Raw genomic sequence first — 16,054 nt, forward strand, 5'->3', positions numbered from 1 at the left:
AGATACTTGTGTGTAAATGCTATGTAGTAACTGAATTGCTTTCTCAGCTAACAGTTGTTGGTCAGTTCCCTGTATAATTTGATCCTCAGACAGGAGCACTTGATGGGGCTGACAAATAAAGAGCAAATGTAGAATTCTCTGTTCAGGCAGTTAAATGTGAACAGTGCTCAGGTAGTTATTTGCTGGAATTTGTGAGTGGTTTTGTATTGCTTAGAAATTGAACATTTGTCGCTTTTCTTGCACACAGTTTGTGAACAAGATGATTAGGTTAAAGCAATCACATACATTATTATAAAGTATTTGTGTAGCTTATGAAGAACGGTTTAGAATAAAGTGTGTGCAGAGGTGCCTGGCAAGAGAAAAACTACCAGAAATAATACTTAGGTGAAACAGCCTCCGTAACCGTGAGTTCCCAAAGTACGCAGCATACTTCTCAATTTCAAAGGGATTATTTGATTTTAAAAGGATTTCAAAACTAGTTTTGAATCTCACAGGACTCTTGCCTGCAAGTTCAAAGTGAAAAAGGGTTGAGAGGCATATAAATGATTTGTAGAATTGAATTTCAATGGTCAAAAGATGTCAGTGCTGTTTAGATAGATTTCCATTGCTTTGCGGGAGGGTAAAGTCAGTGCAGTGCAGAGATGTTGAGTGTCTTACCCTGAATCCCACCACAAATCAGTTGCAAACCTGAGGTTAAAGCCATTAACACAGATTTCAGCTTTCTTATACTTCCTGTGCTAGGAATCATAAAGGTAATGTTTATGTTGAACGTCATTTTTCTGTCTTTTGTACCACAGCAAAGAGCATCCCCAGTAGCTCTCTGTGCTTTTGTTACTTCCAGAATTCGTCGCCTGTTCCACTACATCGTCAACCTGCGCTATTTCGAGATGGTCATCCTCATAGTCATAGCCCTCAGCAGCATCGCCCTGGCTGCAGAAGACCCTGTACAAGCTGAGTCGCCAAGGAATGATGTGAGTACTGACAACAGAGCCAGAATAAAGTTGAAGGAATCCATGTATGATGATCTGAAGGACCTACAACCTATTAAGGATCTTCCTGATCCTTATAGCTGTGCAATGAGTTTTAACAAAAGGATTTTATCACTCTCTTGCTCTCCCGATGTCTCTTAATAATACCATCATCAAATATTGCAGAAGAGAAACCCAGGACTTTTACACAAATGCTGGCAAAGAAGCTCTCTAGGAAAGGATATTCAAATATTTTCATTTGAAATTTAGCCATTTTTCCTTATACCTACCACATGCACAGGTGTGCTGCAGCAACCCACACTCACACACACACACACACACACTGCATTCTGGCCAGGATTGGAAAGATTTTTTTTTTAATTTTAATTAGATCATTAAAGTTGGTGCCTAAACTGTCTGACAGCTTTGCCTGTGAGGAAGTTTATCCATTGACACTGTAGTAAATGGACCTTTGCTAGAATAGAGTTTTTACACTTTGTGATGATTATTTCTGTGTGTAGTCTCCTCTAAGACAATTTTATTTTTCCAATATAGGCCCTGAAATACTTGGATTATATATTCACGGGTGTCTTTACCTTTGAGATGGTGATTAAGGTAAGGATTTCTCCAAATAGGGCTGTACACAAGTCCATGCAGATTTACACTTACCTGTTTCTGGGAACCTGGGAAACGGCAGTGAACTGTGACGTAGATTCCTGGTGACCCTGGAGAACAGTTAATGATGCTTTAACTCGGGAACAGCACTCAAAAGTAGCTGTGATGCTTTTCTGCAGCATCTCTCTTGCTTTTTAGCATTTCTGATTTCATGGGGAAAATAAGGCAGTCTTAAGTAGCTATAGTGTGTAAGAGATTAAGGAATGTGAATGATGCCTGATGCAGAGATGCCTGTGCACACCTCGGGATGCAGAAGCAATGTCCTTGGAAAAAAGGGCTGTGACGTGTGTCCTCTGCCCCATCCACCTCCCCGAGGTGCCGGGTCGGGGGCTCTGTGATGCCAACTGAGGTGTCCGTGGCCTTGGCCAGGGCTTTGAACCCGTCTGCAGGCAGGTGCCAGCTCAGCGCGCAGGACCGACCCCAGCTCAAGGACCTTACTGGGCAGCTCTCCTCCTCCCCTTCCCTGTTGCTGATCAGGAGCATTAATAAGAGATTCTTGGTTTATTTTGTTTCAAAAAGCTTTGCAGCTGGTACATCCCTGGGCAGGGCAATAGACAGTGCTGAAACTGCAGCCTTGGTGTGACAGCGGAGTTAGTTTTGACTTTCAGAGCAAGATTCGAAAGAGGCCTAATATTAAAAACAGAGTTTTCCCTCTTTTGTTCAATATAAAAAAGGTGAAACTATCTGAAAAAGGTTTATATGGATAATTGCAGAGCTCTTTAGAAGATCTCTAGCAGCGTGGCAACATTGTGAGGAGACGGTCACATACAGAATTCAGCACTGCTGCTGCTCTGTGCAGCATCTGTCCACAGGGGTTCAAAGTGTTTTTCTCTTTTTTTTTTTTTTTTTAATTTCTGACAGTTGCATTTGATTGTGGTTCTTCTCTCTCTCTCTCTCTCGTTCTCTTTTTTCATTTCCTCACTTTTATTCTGTCATATTCTCTTCTGATTATTAATTCCTACTTTTTTTTTGGATCAGGGTAGAATAAAACTAGGCTGTTTCACACACACACAGGTTCCCAGAAGTTAATGTGTGTAAAGATTCCCGTATAGCAGTTAACATTTTTGTCTGTGAGGGCTTTGGTTACAGCGTACTCACTTCAGCTTTGGTTTTGACCAAGCTCTTTGTGCCCATGAGAGACAGATAGTTTGATTAAGGATGACTAGCTGTTGCTCTGCTGTAAGTTATTATAACGAAGGCTTTGCTTTGGGCTGATGGCAGCTTTCTGAGGAACACCACAGTCAGTGCACGTAAGCTGAACAATGAGCCAGTATTGCTGACAAGTATTGAGGAGAAGGCTAAAAGGAGGAAAAGATGCCTCATTCCCAAAATACCATCTGGTTTAGTGTGATGTAATGGAATGGTTCTCCTCTGATAGTAAAAACCAGGATTTGAAATATGAGGAGACGTTGTAGGCGTGATTGAAACTATGAAGAGCATTTTCAAAGCTTTGCGTGGGGCCTCTGCGAGCTTCTGCCTACCCTGAGGCTGACTCGTGCCAATATTATCTGCTTCAGAAGACCTAAGTCCCACCTTGAGCAACAGAAACAAACCTCCCTTTCCCCTGCTGAGTCCTGTCACCAGCAAAATCAATATTGATCGTGAAAGGTCATTTGATCAAGGACACTCCTCTGTTGTATCTCAGCAGAGTTTGTGTGTATTGTTTTCTTAAAATTTCTTGTTTTGATGTGTTTCCTCCAAAGATGATTGACTTGGGGTTGCTGCTCCACCCTGGCTCTTACTTCCGTGATCTGTGGAATATCCTGGACTTCATCGTGGTCAGTGGAGCCTTGGTGGCATTTGCCTTCTCGTAAGTACATTCTTATTAAAATCCACATTTCTAGGAATATGCTGCAGAGATGGGCAGGACCCTAGTGTAGAGCTAGTTGAAGCACAGAATTTGTAGTTCTATTTCTCAGCGAATGTTCAGTTTGCACCTTTGAAAACCTCAAAGCTAGGGGAGGAAAAGCCCTTAATTGTGTTGTGGAGTCTCTTGAAAATTCTCCCAATTTTATGGTACGTCCATTCTCTGTTCTTTCAAGTATGAGTCATGATTTTTGTGACTGGCTGGCCAGCTCTTCTTGCAAGGACTGATTGTAACACATCCTGGTAGTTGTCCAGGATTTTTTTTTTTTTAAGTTTTTCTTGTTATGAAAAAATAGCTGAGATCAGATGAGATATCAGTGAAATCTTTGCTAAACATTATTTTTTCAAGTCTTCCTGGAATATATGCCTTTTGCATTTTTCTCTTGTATTCTTCTCTCATTCAGGGAATGCCACTTCCTATGCTTAGCTGTTCCCTTTCTCAAATCACTGCTGTTGTATTTGACATTAAATAATGTTATGTGTGCTCCTTTAATGTCAGACAGGATTTTGAGCAACAGACACTGAATTGTTTTAAAAAGTGAAGGTTAGTTTTCAGTTGAGTATTTTTCTTGGAACAGACTGTGGGAAGAGTAACACAGGCTCTTCAGAACTTGGGGAGCTCAAGTGGGATTCTGGGAAGAAATTTTCTTCTTGTAGTTCTGGGCAACTGCTAACACTTTCCAACTGCCTGGGACATTCTGGGAATTGACCTGGAGGCAGATTAGAGGATGTGGCCAGTTTAATCTTCTGATAAATTAGCCTTGAAAAATTGCAGTGAACATTTAGGATTTCTTGCCCCCAAATTCACTCACCTGTTTGCTGACATGATGATTAATGAAGGTGAAGAAATTAACAACATTTTATCTGCTAATGAGAAAATGCATTCACCTGGCAAGGAAGGGTGAAGATGTATTTTGTATATTTTTAGACCAACAGTAATTTTTAGGCAGACAGTCACAGCTTTGGCTCCTCTTATGTGACTGTGCATCACTCTGCTGATGGAAAATGCTTTTGAGTCCCTGGAAGCCTAAACAGTGAGTGGATCTTTCATCTGAGAAAGTTGCCCTGGAATGTTTCTCACAAGTTTGTCGTCTTCCAAGACGTCAAATTCCTTCCCCATTACTGCTGAGAGGTCTGTGTTTTGGATCTTTGAGTCTTCTTTATAGCAAACGCTGGATAGAAAGCATCTAAGATTGGCACTGCTGGTATGATGTTTGAACCAATGGATGAGTAGCACTTTTGCCCCTTTTTCCAATGAAGAGGCATTAACGATGGAATGGAGGAAATGGTCATTAAATCATTTAAGTGACTTCTTTAATCCTATGCCTATACTTTGAATCAGCTATCACCAGAGCCTTCCTGTGAATGGTTTAGATGATCAAGCTGCATCTTTTGCTCTCCTCCAGAGGAGGTGATGATTTTTTGAACAGAGGTATTTGAGTCTAGGCTTTCGGTACCCAACCATGCCCTGTAGAACTGTTTTTATCTTGGAGCAAATCACGTCCAATACACAATTTTTTTTTTCAAAGGAGCCTTTCCTCTGTCTTTTGGAGACTTTGCCACCCTGTATTACAAATTTGTTTTTCAGAAGAGCTGGGTGCTGCCTTGTAGGCAGAGCCATTTTGCAAGGGAAGAACCAAGTGGTTTTGGTGAATGTCTTGCTTTCCAAAATTGCACCTCAGAAAACAGAGCCTGTTTTTTAAGCTTGACTAGACATGTCTGCAGCTCAGTGTCCTTGTGTATGAAGGATATTACCATAACATCTCTAAGATCCAAATGGGGTAAGACTGAGTTAAGATGACCTGAGCTCTGTAGAATTGGAGATATAAAAGTAAAATAATGCTAGCACAAGTATTACTTTTCAAAGCGATATCACCTCACATCTGTGGTTCACTCTGAATTTCCCAACCCCTTTCCATTAGGAATTCAGACCATGAAGGCAGGCAGACTGGGCCAAGGGGTATTGAGTCAGCCATTCAGAACTGCCCTGTGTGCTGGGAGAGCAAGCACCAGGGCACGTCTTTAAAGTGGCTTATCCTTGAACAAGGATTTCTTTTGGACAAGTTATTGATTAAAAGGAAAGATTTCTGCTCTTTCTTAGTCTTTTTTGTGCTCAGGATTTCCACTGCTCACACTGGGTCATGACAGCACCTTGTCAGCCTCTCTCTGAATTACTTGTACCTCCCCTGACTTGCTTCACAATAGTGTGCCCCAAGCTGCTCCTATTTTACATGCTCTTTGAGTAAGTACTGAGCAGAGATTTATGGAAAATGAGTGAGCAAAACCTGCCTATTTACTCTCTCCCAGATTAAAAGTGAGTCAAACTTATTTCTGAGACTTGGAATAATTTGAATTTAGATCCTGTGACTGTAATCTCTGCAATGTGTCTGTATTTCATCTGGCAGTGTATGTGGTGTGAGTGCAGAGCCTCCTTGCAGTATCTGGGCTGAAATGGAAGCAGGAAATCCAGTCATTCGTACAAGATGACTTGCTCCCCGTGCCCATGAGTGCCCTTCTCAACACGCAAAGCCTCAGACTGCTCAGATGAAATTTAGACAGGCAAGTCCTTCAGCCCAGCTGTGCTGTTTGGACCCACTGAGCCTGTTTGATATCCTGCAAATGAACTTTTGGTGAAAGAGCTCACTAATCTTTGTTTTGTTGGTGGGATTTTTGCTAGCAAATGCTAGAGTCATGTCACTCATCATCAGTGTCACTGTAAAAATGTATTTAGTGTGGCTGTTGCCAATATCTGTTTGCAAGAATACAACCTGTGTGACTTAATTCACTGTCTGAATGTTCTTGACCTCCCCAGTAAAGGTGATCCAAATTCATTTCTTGCTGAATAGACACATCACTGAAAAGCAGAAAAACAGAGCTCTCTGAAGTGCTGGCTACAGTCTGTGTTTGTTTATGCAGATGATAGCATAAGTTGTTGCTGCAAGGTACATGAAATTCATCTCAACCTTCCAAATTGGATACCAATTTTCTCCCTGCCTGTAACATTTCAGAAGGAGAAAACATTTTGGAAAAAAAATAACATTTTAAAAGCAACGTTCCAAATGATGTGCTAGAAAGATTAGTATTATTTATAACAATAATAAAATTACGTCTTCCATGTGGCAGTGTATTTCAACGTGAAATACCTTTCTTTTCCTAGAGATAGATAAACATGCCACAGACACACAGACTTGTTTTAGTCTTTAGGGAATTGGAAATAAAGAAGCTTAAGGTAAACTAGTAAATTTGTCATCAAAATTTACCAGTTCCAAGCATAAAATCTGCTTACATGGTAGAAATAGCTGACAGATAGGAGTAGAGAGAAATTTCATTTTTACATTTTTCAACAACAGAAAAGTAGCTGAGATGCATGGAATTTTGCACCACTATTTGAAAAATCTGTGATTCTATTAGCATTTGCCAAACAACAGAAGTTCTTTGCCTCCCACAGTGTCAGTAGGGTGAAAGTGTATTTGCACCATGTACTGGTCAGTGAAAGGGCGAGTGCAGCATTGGGACACGTGTGGGTATATGCTGAACGATTGCTTTCTTGCTGTTTTATTTTATGCACATTGAATTGGTGGGTGCGGGACGGGATGGGATTTTTTGCCAGCACATAAGTGTAAGTGCATGGGGTGCACTGTATAGCCTGATGTTTCTGTTTGTCATTGACTTTGCTCTTTCTTTGTCTTCTTCTTGCTGGAATCTCTCTAGGAGTTTCATGGGGTAATACGTTATTCCTGTCTCTCACTGCACTGTTTTGCCTGTCAAATGTGTGTATACACACTTGCCACTGTGGAAATGATCCATGTTCCACCCATTGCATCGACTCCTTTGTCCCTTTATTACCCATTATTCAGTGAATTGTATTTTCCCTTGACAGTTCTCATCCATCCCAACTTTCTTTAGCCAGAGGAGAGAAGCAGACGAGAAAGCCAGTTGGCCATTGCTGTACTTGACTGAAAATCAGACCCTGAGATAGACAGATATATCCGTATCAAAAAAGTTTTGGGGAATAACTTAGGCAGCAAATCCTTAATGTGTAAGTTGCAATTCTCAGAAAAGCTCAGTTTAGGGTTAAAGTAGGAATTTTATTCTCTGCAATTCTGCTGGGCTTCCCTGGCAATGTGAACAGCAGTGCAATGAGAGGGACTGAAAGGTCTTTGTGGCCCACCAAACCGGGGGCTTGTCCTTGTCTTCCAGGCCCTTTGGGCGCTGCTAGAGGGTAGCGCGGCGCTCGGTGACCTCCTTTGCACGAGATGGAGGAATCCGCGTCCTGCCTTGGCACTGCAGGCGCCGTGGGAGGCTGCGGCTCCGCCCTGCTCTGAATATTTGATGGACTCCCTCTCCGAGGCCCATGGATGTGAAATCAGAGCTGCTGGCAGGAGAAACAGAAACGAGAAGCTTCCGTTTTAAAAAACTATTAATTTTTTAAAGGATTACTTATTTATTAGAGGGGAAAAGGCCAAACAAAGCTCTTTTAAATTTTTGTTTTGTATTGAATAAATGAGCAGCAAACTGCCCCAGGAAAAACAGAACTGGTCTAATGCAAGCAGAATTAACCTAATGCAATTTTTCTATTTTCCTTGTTTTTTTTTTTTGTTTTGTTTTATTTTCCTTCAGTCTCAAGGCTTCTGTTTGCCATCTGTCTTTATCCTGCTTGTTCTCCTATAGCTCTTCTGAATTTTTTTGTTATTCTGCAGTTCAGCTAAGAATTTTCTTCCATACCAATTTATTTTTGTGGTGAGAAATATGCAGTTAGGACTATCAAATGTGTACTCACATACAACTTTGATTGAATCCTAGTCTATTTCAGCCTCCTATTTTGGGACATTTAGCTTTATACTTGAGTAGCATAAAAGAGAAGGGGAATGAGTGGGCCTCTTCAAAAACCTAATTTGTATAGGTTTTTAATTACACGTTGTGAAAGGTGTATTTAAGCAAAATTCATCATGCTTTGCTCTAGTTCTTAGTACCAATCCTTTGAAAAAGCTTTCTCCTACAGCAAGAATCTGTGAGAATAAATATGTATGATTTTTAAAATTCTCTATATAATTTAGACCATAAAGTCCATTAATTTTTAATCAGCTCGTGCCCTTTATTTGCTTAGGTGCTTGCAAGGAAAAAAATCAACTCTTGGTATCCTTCTTTCAGCCAGAAGGAATTTTAAGGACTGGAGCTCTCTTCCCTTTGGTTTGATACTCCCCATGCAGTCATCTGCATCCATTTCTGTGCAAGAGAAGAGCAGCGCCTTCTTTCATGCACCCAGGAAAGAAGGTTTTCCCTGCCCTGTCTGTTCCCTGACCCCAGTAATGGGCCTGTTTGACCTTCCTGCAAATATGAAGTCCATTGAGGTTATTGCCTCGGGTTTGGAGCCAGCCCTGTAAGACCCAAGGAAGCTCCTTCAGAGCTGGGAAGTTCCTCTGTTCCCCTCTCTGGAGTTTTGCTTCCCACAGGCCCTATTAGTGCAATTGTTATTTAGCAGAAAGACATGGCAGCATGCTAAATAAGTGTTTAGATCTTCTGGAATAAGGACTACCGGAAGGTCCAAGGCAGAAGTATTCTGTGGTTCTGCCCGAAACCAGATTTTCCCTTCTTTTTCCGTTGCTGTTTCCCTGCTGTTTTCCTTCCCCACAGACTCAACAAGTGGCCCAGCATTCCATGGTTTCCAACCAGGACATTTGTAAGGAGGAAGAATAGGCGTTGCTTGGGACTGCCAGTCTGGCCAACCCTGCTTGAGGTGCCAGGGAGATGGTGACAGTGACCGTAGCAGGGTCTTTGCTTGCTTGGAGTCAGTGACGTGAGAGCAAGTGCACAAAGGCAAACGTGGCTGCATCTTCAGTTATACCAAGACCTAAAGCCAGAGGCAGGAGGAGATACACTTGCTGGGTCTCCACCCTCTGAAAGGGTTTTTAATGGAAATTGAAAATTATTTCTTTTGAACAGATAACAGCTCTTCTGCAGCATTAATTCAATCCTGAGAACGTCTGGGCTGATTTAGCATATTATGTACCAACAGCAAAGGTCATCCGTGACACTGGATGCGCGAGGCCAGGCAGACCCTGCTCTCGCTGCTCCCACGTACCCTGCTCAGAGCAGTGCAGGCCGCCGGCGCTGACCGTGTCCGTCTCCGCGGGGTGCCTTGGGGCTGCTGCCTGCTGCTTTTCCTGCTGCTGGGTGAAGCCCTGCGCTCCTCACGGGAGCCAGCCCTGCGGGGCAGCGCTGCGCTCCTGCCGATGGCTCCCATCGGCCTCCCGGCGCGTTGCTTTTCCAGAGGCGCCAAGGTGAATGCTCCACGGCTGCAGCCTGAGCTACAAGTTGAGCCATTTTGTCCGGCTTGTTAAATGTTAGTCTCCTGTAAGAAAGAAGGATCAGACTCCTCACCCTCCTGGCAGACTGGCGTGATTTTTGTCTCAGCCCATAGCAGAAGCAGCGTGAGGCCTAGAATATCTTCAGACTGGATTTTATGCACTTAGATCTTCACTGGCAGCTTTGTTGACAGGTAGGGAACTCTGTTCTACCTGTAGTCATTTGTCATGAGAAGCAGCCACTATAGTTAGTGTTGAATATGAAGTCAAAGGGCCTTGAGGATTAAGTATGTTCTTTCCCTCTGGAAAGCTTGCATTTGAGTCCACTAGAAGCAGGAGGAGAGACTCTCCCATCTTGTTCAGTCGCATCTAGGTCAGTCAGCTGCCAAGGGAGGGCTCTTCCCTGCCCTTTAGGTGCCCGTCCTTCATACAGGGCTGCCTGGCTACTAGGGAGCAGGAGGAGCATCTGCTGTCTGTGCATGTCTTTGGTATCTCTAGGATCGTGGTTTTTATTGCTTTCCTTATGGAAAGATGAATCTTATTTAGCAAACTGGAGGAGGGTAGAGGAGATATTTCAGCATCCGCTCAACATACGATTCATTCATTCATATGTCTGTTACTTCAGTTCAGCCCCAGACCCCAGCCGGTAGTCATGAATAAAAATCTGTGAAAGGTTTTCATCTCATTTTTCACCTCATACTAAATGAAGAGGAATGCCATTGTTTTGCTGTTGGGTTGAAAGAAGATGTAACGGTGCCTTTGAGGAAAAAAAAGTAATTTTTGTTTGTTTTGGAAGTGCACTTGGAAAGAAACTCTAACCTTCCCCTTTAACCTCATGATGGTAACAAGAGGAATGGTCTCACGCCTTGCACGTAGTTGTCACAAAAACTGAAAGTAAAATGTGTCTGAGGGTCTGCATGTGTAACTGGAAAGATGCACTAGTTCTGTTTCAGGCATGTAATATGCCTCATATTACATGGTCCTGCATGGGTTTGGTGGCATGCCTTCTGGCAGAGGCCTGAGGGTGATGGTGTGGGTGCAAAGGGTAGAAATGGAAAGCTGGCCTTGCCGGAGGAAGAGGGCTTTCCCTTCACCCGTGGAAGGGCCTCTTCTTCCGAGTCACCGCCTGCTTTTCTAGACACAACCTCCATGCCTGAGGAGGGCACGAAGCACCCAGAGAAACATTGGTTGGGATGAACAGGCCATGGCTCTTGCCCTGACAGCTGTGGCTGATGTGTTTTTACCCCAGCTATGATTATTGTCTGGGTGAGAACTTGGGGGAGGAAGGTCATTAGCACCTTGTGGCCCGTTGGGAATAGCTGGGAAGAGAACCGAGGCTGCAGTGCACAGGCAGAGCTGCAGGCCTCGCACATGCTGCGTGCGTCCCTGGTGAGGTGTCACCCCAGGCCCGCTACAACCGTGGGTGTCTGTAGGCATCTTAGTGAGCGACCTGAGAACCCAGCAATTCCCTCTGTTCTTGTGCCTTTTCCCCCTTGCAGAGGAACCAAAGGCAAGGACATCAACACAATCAAGTCACTGCGAGTACTGCGGGTCCTGAGACCATTGAAGACTATTAAACGGCTGCCAAAACTAAAGGTTAGAGACTAACCACAAACGTTGCCTTCTCTGGAGATTTGCAACTGACCTGGGTGGGAGAGTGGGAGCTGACTTGAGTAAGCTCAGTCCAAGCTATTTCTGTTCCTTTTGTTTTGTTGCAATTAATCTCTTTGCCAGACTTATAAAAATAGTTGTGCAGATGTTTAGAAAATGTCAAATGCGTTTTTGACAAGCATTGTGTGCAATTTTATGAATACTTGTGAATAAACATTAAAATCGAACTTCTAAAAAAAGAAAAGAAAAAATCTGCATATAAATTAAATTAGAGGATATAAATGTGATACCCTTAAAATGATACATCAAAAAATAGATTTTGGAGTGTTTGACTTTCACTCCAGAGCTTAATATGAATATTGCAAGATTTTCCACACACCGTCTAAAGAAAAATGTTATTACTCTATGAGAAATTTTGATCTGCTCATCTTTTCTATTAAAGAACATATACTGCAGGGTTTTATAGCAATACCCTTTCATCTCTAAAATACCAATTGTAAAGTAAAATAAATGTAATGGCCTGTGGTTACTTATTCAATACCAATTCTAAAATTCTTTGAGATGCATCTAGTCCCTGGATGTAGAAAGTGGAAGAAGTTACAGAATTAAATCTTGGAGTTTTGGGAACTGTGAGTTCTTGTAGAATGTCTTCATGTAACAGTAGAGTTTTCAGACTGTTTTCTATGTATGTGAGATGGCAGGGGAAAAATGGGTGCTTTTGCCTCAGTGAAACTTTGTCAAATTCTTGTTTTCACATAGGGTAATGCAAAAATCAGTCAACTATTATTAAGATTGGATTTGTCCCTGCTTGTAACTCATGTAATTTTCTTTCCATGCATCTTCCTGTGCACTAAAGTCATGACAAAAGATAAGGAAGAATAAGATTGAACAATGTAGAAAAAAATGTCTTTATTGTTTAGAAATTTGAAATGTATAGTTCTTTGCTTGCAAAATCATCAATAGTAGCTCTATCATATTGCAGAATGCAGAACATTTGCTTTTTATTGAATGTATTCTCTTTTTTGAGCTATTTTACAGAATTATTTTACCGTTTCTAAAGGAGTATTCAGAAATCTCCTTATGAAGTGGAAGTCATTCACATGGTCTTTCTTCAAAATCCATCTTATTTTTTTCCTGATTTTTTTTTGTGTGTGCAACAAACTGCAAGATTAATAGGGTGATTAGAGAAATTTCTGGTGTTTAATTCAGGATTTCTGGTTTACATCAGGAATCTAATTCTGTGACTTATTCACTTCCATTCAGAGAAACAGAAACAACATTGTTCAGTCAGTAATACCGCTCAAATTTCTAATATGACAAACTTCTCAGGTTAAAATTAAATTGCAAATTGCTTGTAACAGTGAATACTGGTAACTAAATAATAAATGTATTGAGAAGTCAGTTGTAGACAGTTCACTAGTGACATATGCTGACTTTATTATTTGCAGTTAATTTTGATAGACAATTAGAAAAATAATGTTCAAAGCATTTGCTTGTTTTGTATCTGGTATTTTTCATTATTATTCAACAAGTTCAAATAATATTCAATGAGTAATATATTTGATGAGGTTTTACCCTATCCAGTATGGATAAATTAAACACAAGTAGGTTTTTCCTTCAATCAGTCGGCCATGAAAGTATTTGCTTAGATAACCCTTATCTAGAAAAGTGGCAATCGTCTTTGCAAATTTTGTGGGCACAAAATTCAATGAATTCAGTGGTACAAACATAGAATCATAGAATGCTTAGGGTTGGAAGGGACCTCTAGAGATCATCTAGTCCAACCCCCCTGCACACGCAGGGTCACCTAAAGCATGTGGCACAGGACTGCGTCCAAGCAGGTTTTGAAGATCTCCAGAGAAGGAGATGCATGAGAAAGCTTGAAGCTGTGGCAACCCAGAGTTATTTCTCACAACTGGGATATGTAGAAATGCTTGGTGTGCAAGTTGAAGACCCTGTGCACCGGCAGTAAGTTGGGCAGTTGCTGCCAAGGGTAGTTAGGTGCTGGGCACCCAGGTCGTGTGTGCAGGCAAGTTCCTTTCCTCCTGACGCCTCAACCCTTCTCTCTGTGTTTCCCTCTTGTTCACAGGCCGTATTTGACTGCGTGGTCAATTCCCTGAAGAACGTCCTCAATATCTTGATAGTTTACATGCTGTTTATGTTCATTTTTGCTGTCATTGCTGTGCAGCTCTTCAAAGGCAGGTTCTTCTATTGCACTGATGAGTCGAAGGAGCTGGAAAAGGACTGCAGGTACTACCACGGTGGGAATTCTGCTTTCCTTTTCTAGTAGTTGCTCACCTGACCAGCCCAATGTTGTTTCATTAGGATATCTGCTGAGTTTGAGTCTCCAGTAAGTAAGAGCATTGCTTCAGCAGAATTACCCTAGATGTGAATTTTCCATTTTGTTGCTTTAATGGTTTAATCATTCGTGGCCGCAGTCTAGCAAATGCTTACTCAAATGCTTAATGATACAGGAGAACAGTTTCTATTTCTTAAGCAGGGCTTATTGTGTGTTGGAGATTGAGCACGGGATGTGTTTTTGAAGGGGTGGATGACTTCTCTTTATACCTGCTGCCTTGATTGTTTTAAAGCTCATGTGAATTAGAAAAGTAGAATGAATAAATTAAGAACAAATCAGTAGGAGGTTAAAGAACTCCTAATTAGCTACAGAAGGGAACAATGTCTGAATACCTTAAAAACCCCACCATGCCCAGTTGCTGGATTGCTTTGTCCTGTTCAGCTGCCTGTCAGGTGTTTTATGCAATGCAACATGTGTCATTCCCTGCTTGCCTTTTTCCTTGGCATCCCAGTGGCAGACCTCAGTGCTGTTAAGGACTTGGCTGCCTCAGCAGACCCTCTTCTGCCAGACCTACAAGTAGTGATGACAGGTCTCACTGCAGTTTTTCTGCACAATTTTTTTTACAGAAAGAAACATGAAATTATTGATTAATTTAAGTTGGAAGAGACCTGTCTCCCACCTTCTCCCTTTCATGACCTGTTTTGAAGTTAGATCCAACTCCAGCAAGTATGATCCAGAAAACTTTCTCCATCAAACTGCATTTTTTTTTGTTAGGTCAGACAGCTTGAGGGCTACCATACTGTTAGTGACCAACTTTGCCTAATGAATGAATATCTTGATAAAAAGTTCTTTCATGCCTAGACCTGACATACAATTCCTGTGGCTCCTCTAGCCTTTATTTATGTTATAAACCTATGAGCTACAATTTGTGCAAGATGGAGCACAGTCAAAGTCAGGTCTGTTACAGGAGCTTCAAGATGTTTCTTCATGAATAATGGTAAATAGCTCTCTTGCTTGATCTGAATCTCTGTTATTCCTAGGGGTCAGTACCTCGATTATGAAAAAGATGAAGTGGAGGCGCAGCCCAGGGAATGGAAAAAATACGAGTTCCACTATGACAACGTGCTCTGGGCTCTGCTAACGCTTTTCACAGTCTCCACAGGAGAAGGGTGGCCCACGTGAGTACCCTGGATGGATAGGGTCAGTAATTGAACTCAGCGGTAGTGGTACTTTGCACAGCAGCCAGGGACAGGTAAACGATAGGTTACCTGTGAGGAAAGGACAGAGGCTTTTATCAGCTAAGCTTCTGCTGTCCCTTGTGTGATTATAGGGTGAATCAGTGGGCAGGACAGTGCATTTTTCTCAGCCTTCCTCTGAGCTTGCACAGCGTGATGCTCAGGCAGTTTTCAGTACTTAATAGCCTTCTTGCTCCTGTCTTTTGGACTCTCACTACTTTAGATATAAAACTGATAATGTTAATGTAAGAAAACAAGGAAAAAAGTATTGTGACCTATGCTGAAAGTATGCTAGGCATTTGAGCCCAAAATTGTATTTACTGTTCAGCATAAGACTTTATTTTGGCTGTTTTTTTGGCTACAACCCACAATTAGGATTCATGGTCAGTGATTACTACATGGCAGGCCTTTCCTATCCTCCATGTTCAGGTTCTTACTAAAATAAAAATTAAAACTGGTAATGTCAGTCTTCCTCCTCCAGTCCCTCAGTGTTTCCTGGACTACTCAGAGACCATTTGCACCTTTCTTTTTTACACTTTTATTTCATCCACATCGATCAGAGAAGAAGAGAAGCCAGATCTAATTATATCCTCTCTCTTTCACTTGACCAGAATGGATATGTGGATCTGTATGTAGCAAATCTGCATCATTCTGCAGACTGGTGAAAAGGGAAAGGGTTTTCCTAAATACATGCCCAAGCAAAACTTCTTCCCAGCCACAGAGAGGGGATTGAGTTTGACCTGAGTATGTGTGGAAAACCATCCCCATGGGTGAAGGCCAGTGAGTGACTATCAGGGTGTCATTGGTACTTCACACTGATCTCATTGACTTTTCTTCTCTCTTTGCGCTTGGTTGCAGTGTGCTGAAGCACTCAGTGGATGCTACCTATGAGGAACAGGGTCCCAGCCCTGGCTACCGAATGGAAATGTCTATCTTTTACGTGGTGTATTTTGTTGTCTTCCCTTTTTTCTTTGTGAACATCTTTGTGGCGTTAATCATCATCACCTTCCAAGAGCAAGGAGATAAAGTGATGTCAGAATGCAGCCTAGAGAAAAATGAGGTACCCAAGTCTTCTGGATTTAGCAGCCATGGGAG

General features: G+C 42.0%; 1 protein-coding gene across 1 annotated transcript in view; it reads left to right on the top strand.

Moving 5' to 3' along the window:
- CACNA1B (calcium voltage-gated channel subunit alpha1 B) overlaps positions 1-16,054 on the top strand; it is a 272,146-nt gene that overhangs the window by 201,410 nt on the left and 54,682 nt on the right. The window contains exons 23-29 of the mRNA XM_088523279.1: positions 842-971; positions 1,524-1,583; positions 3,347-3,453; positions 11,314-11,410; positions 13,515-13,675; positions 14,765-14,902; positions 15,818-16,019. Of these exons, the coding sequence (XP_088379405.1) occupies positions 842-971; positions 1,524-1,583; positions 3,347-3,453; positions 11,314-11,410; positions 13,515-13,675; positions 14,765-14,902; positions 15,818-16,019 (895 nt within the window). The remainder of the gene's footprint in view (positions 1-841; positions 972-1,523; positions 1,584-3,346; positions 3,454-11,313; positions 11,411-13,514; positions 13,676-14,764; positions 14,903-15,817; positions 16,020-16,054) is intronic.

This window comes from Tinamus guttatus, unplaced genomic scaffold (assembly GCF_059628265.1).
Source record: "Tinamus guttatus ecotype Peru unplaced genomic scaffold, ASM5962826v1 Tinamus_guttatus_pri_ptg000177l, whole genome shotgun sequence".
NCBI lineage: Eukaryota > Metazoa > Chordata > Aves > Tinamiformes > Tinamidae > Tinamus > Tinamus guttatus.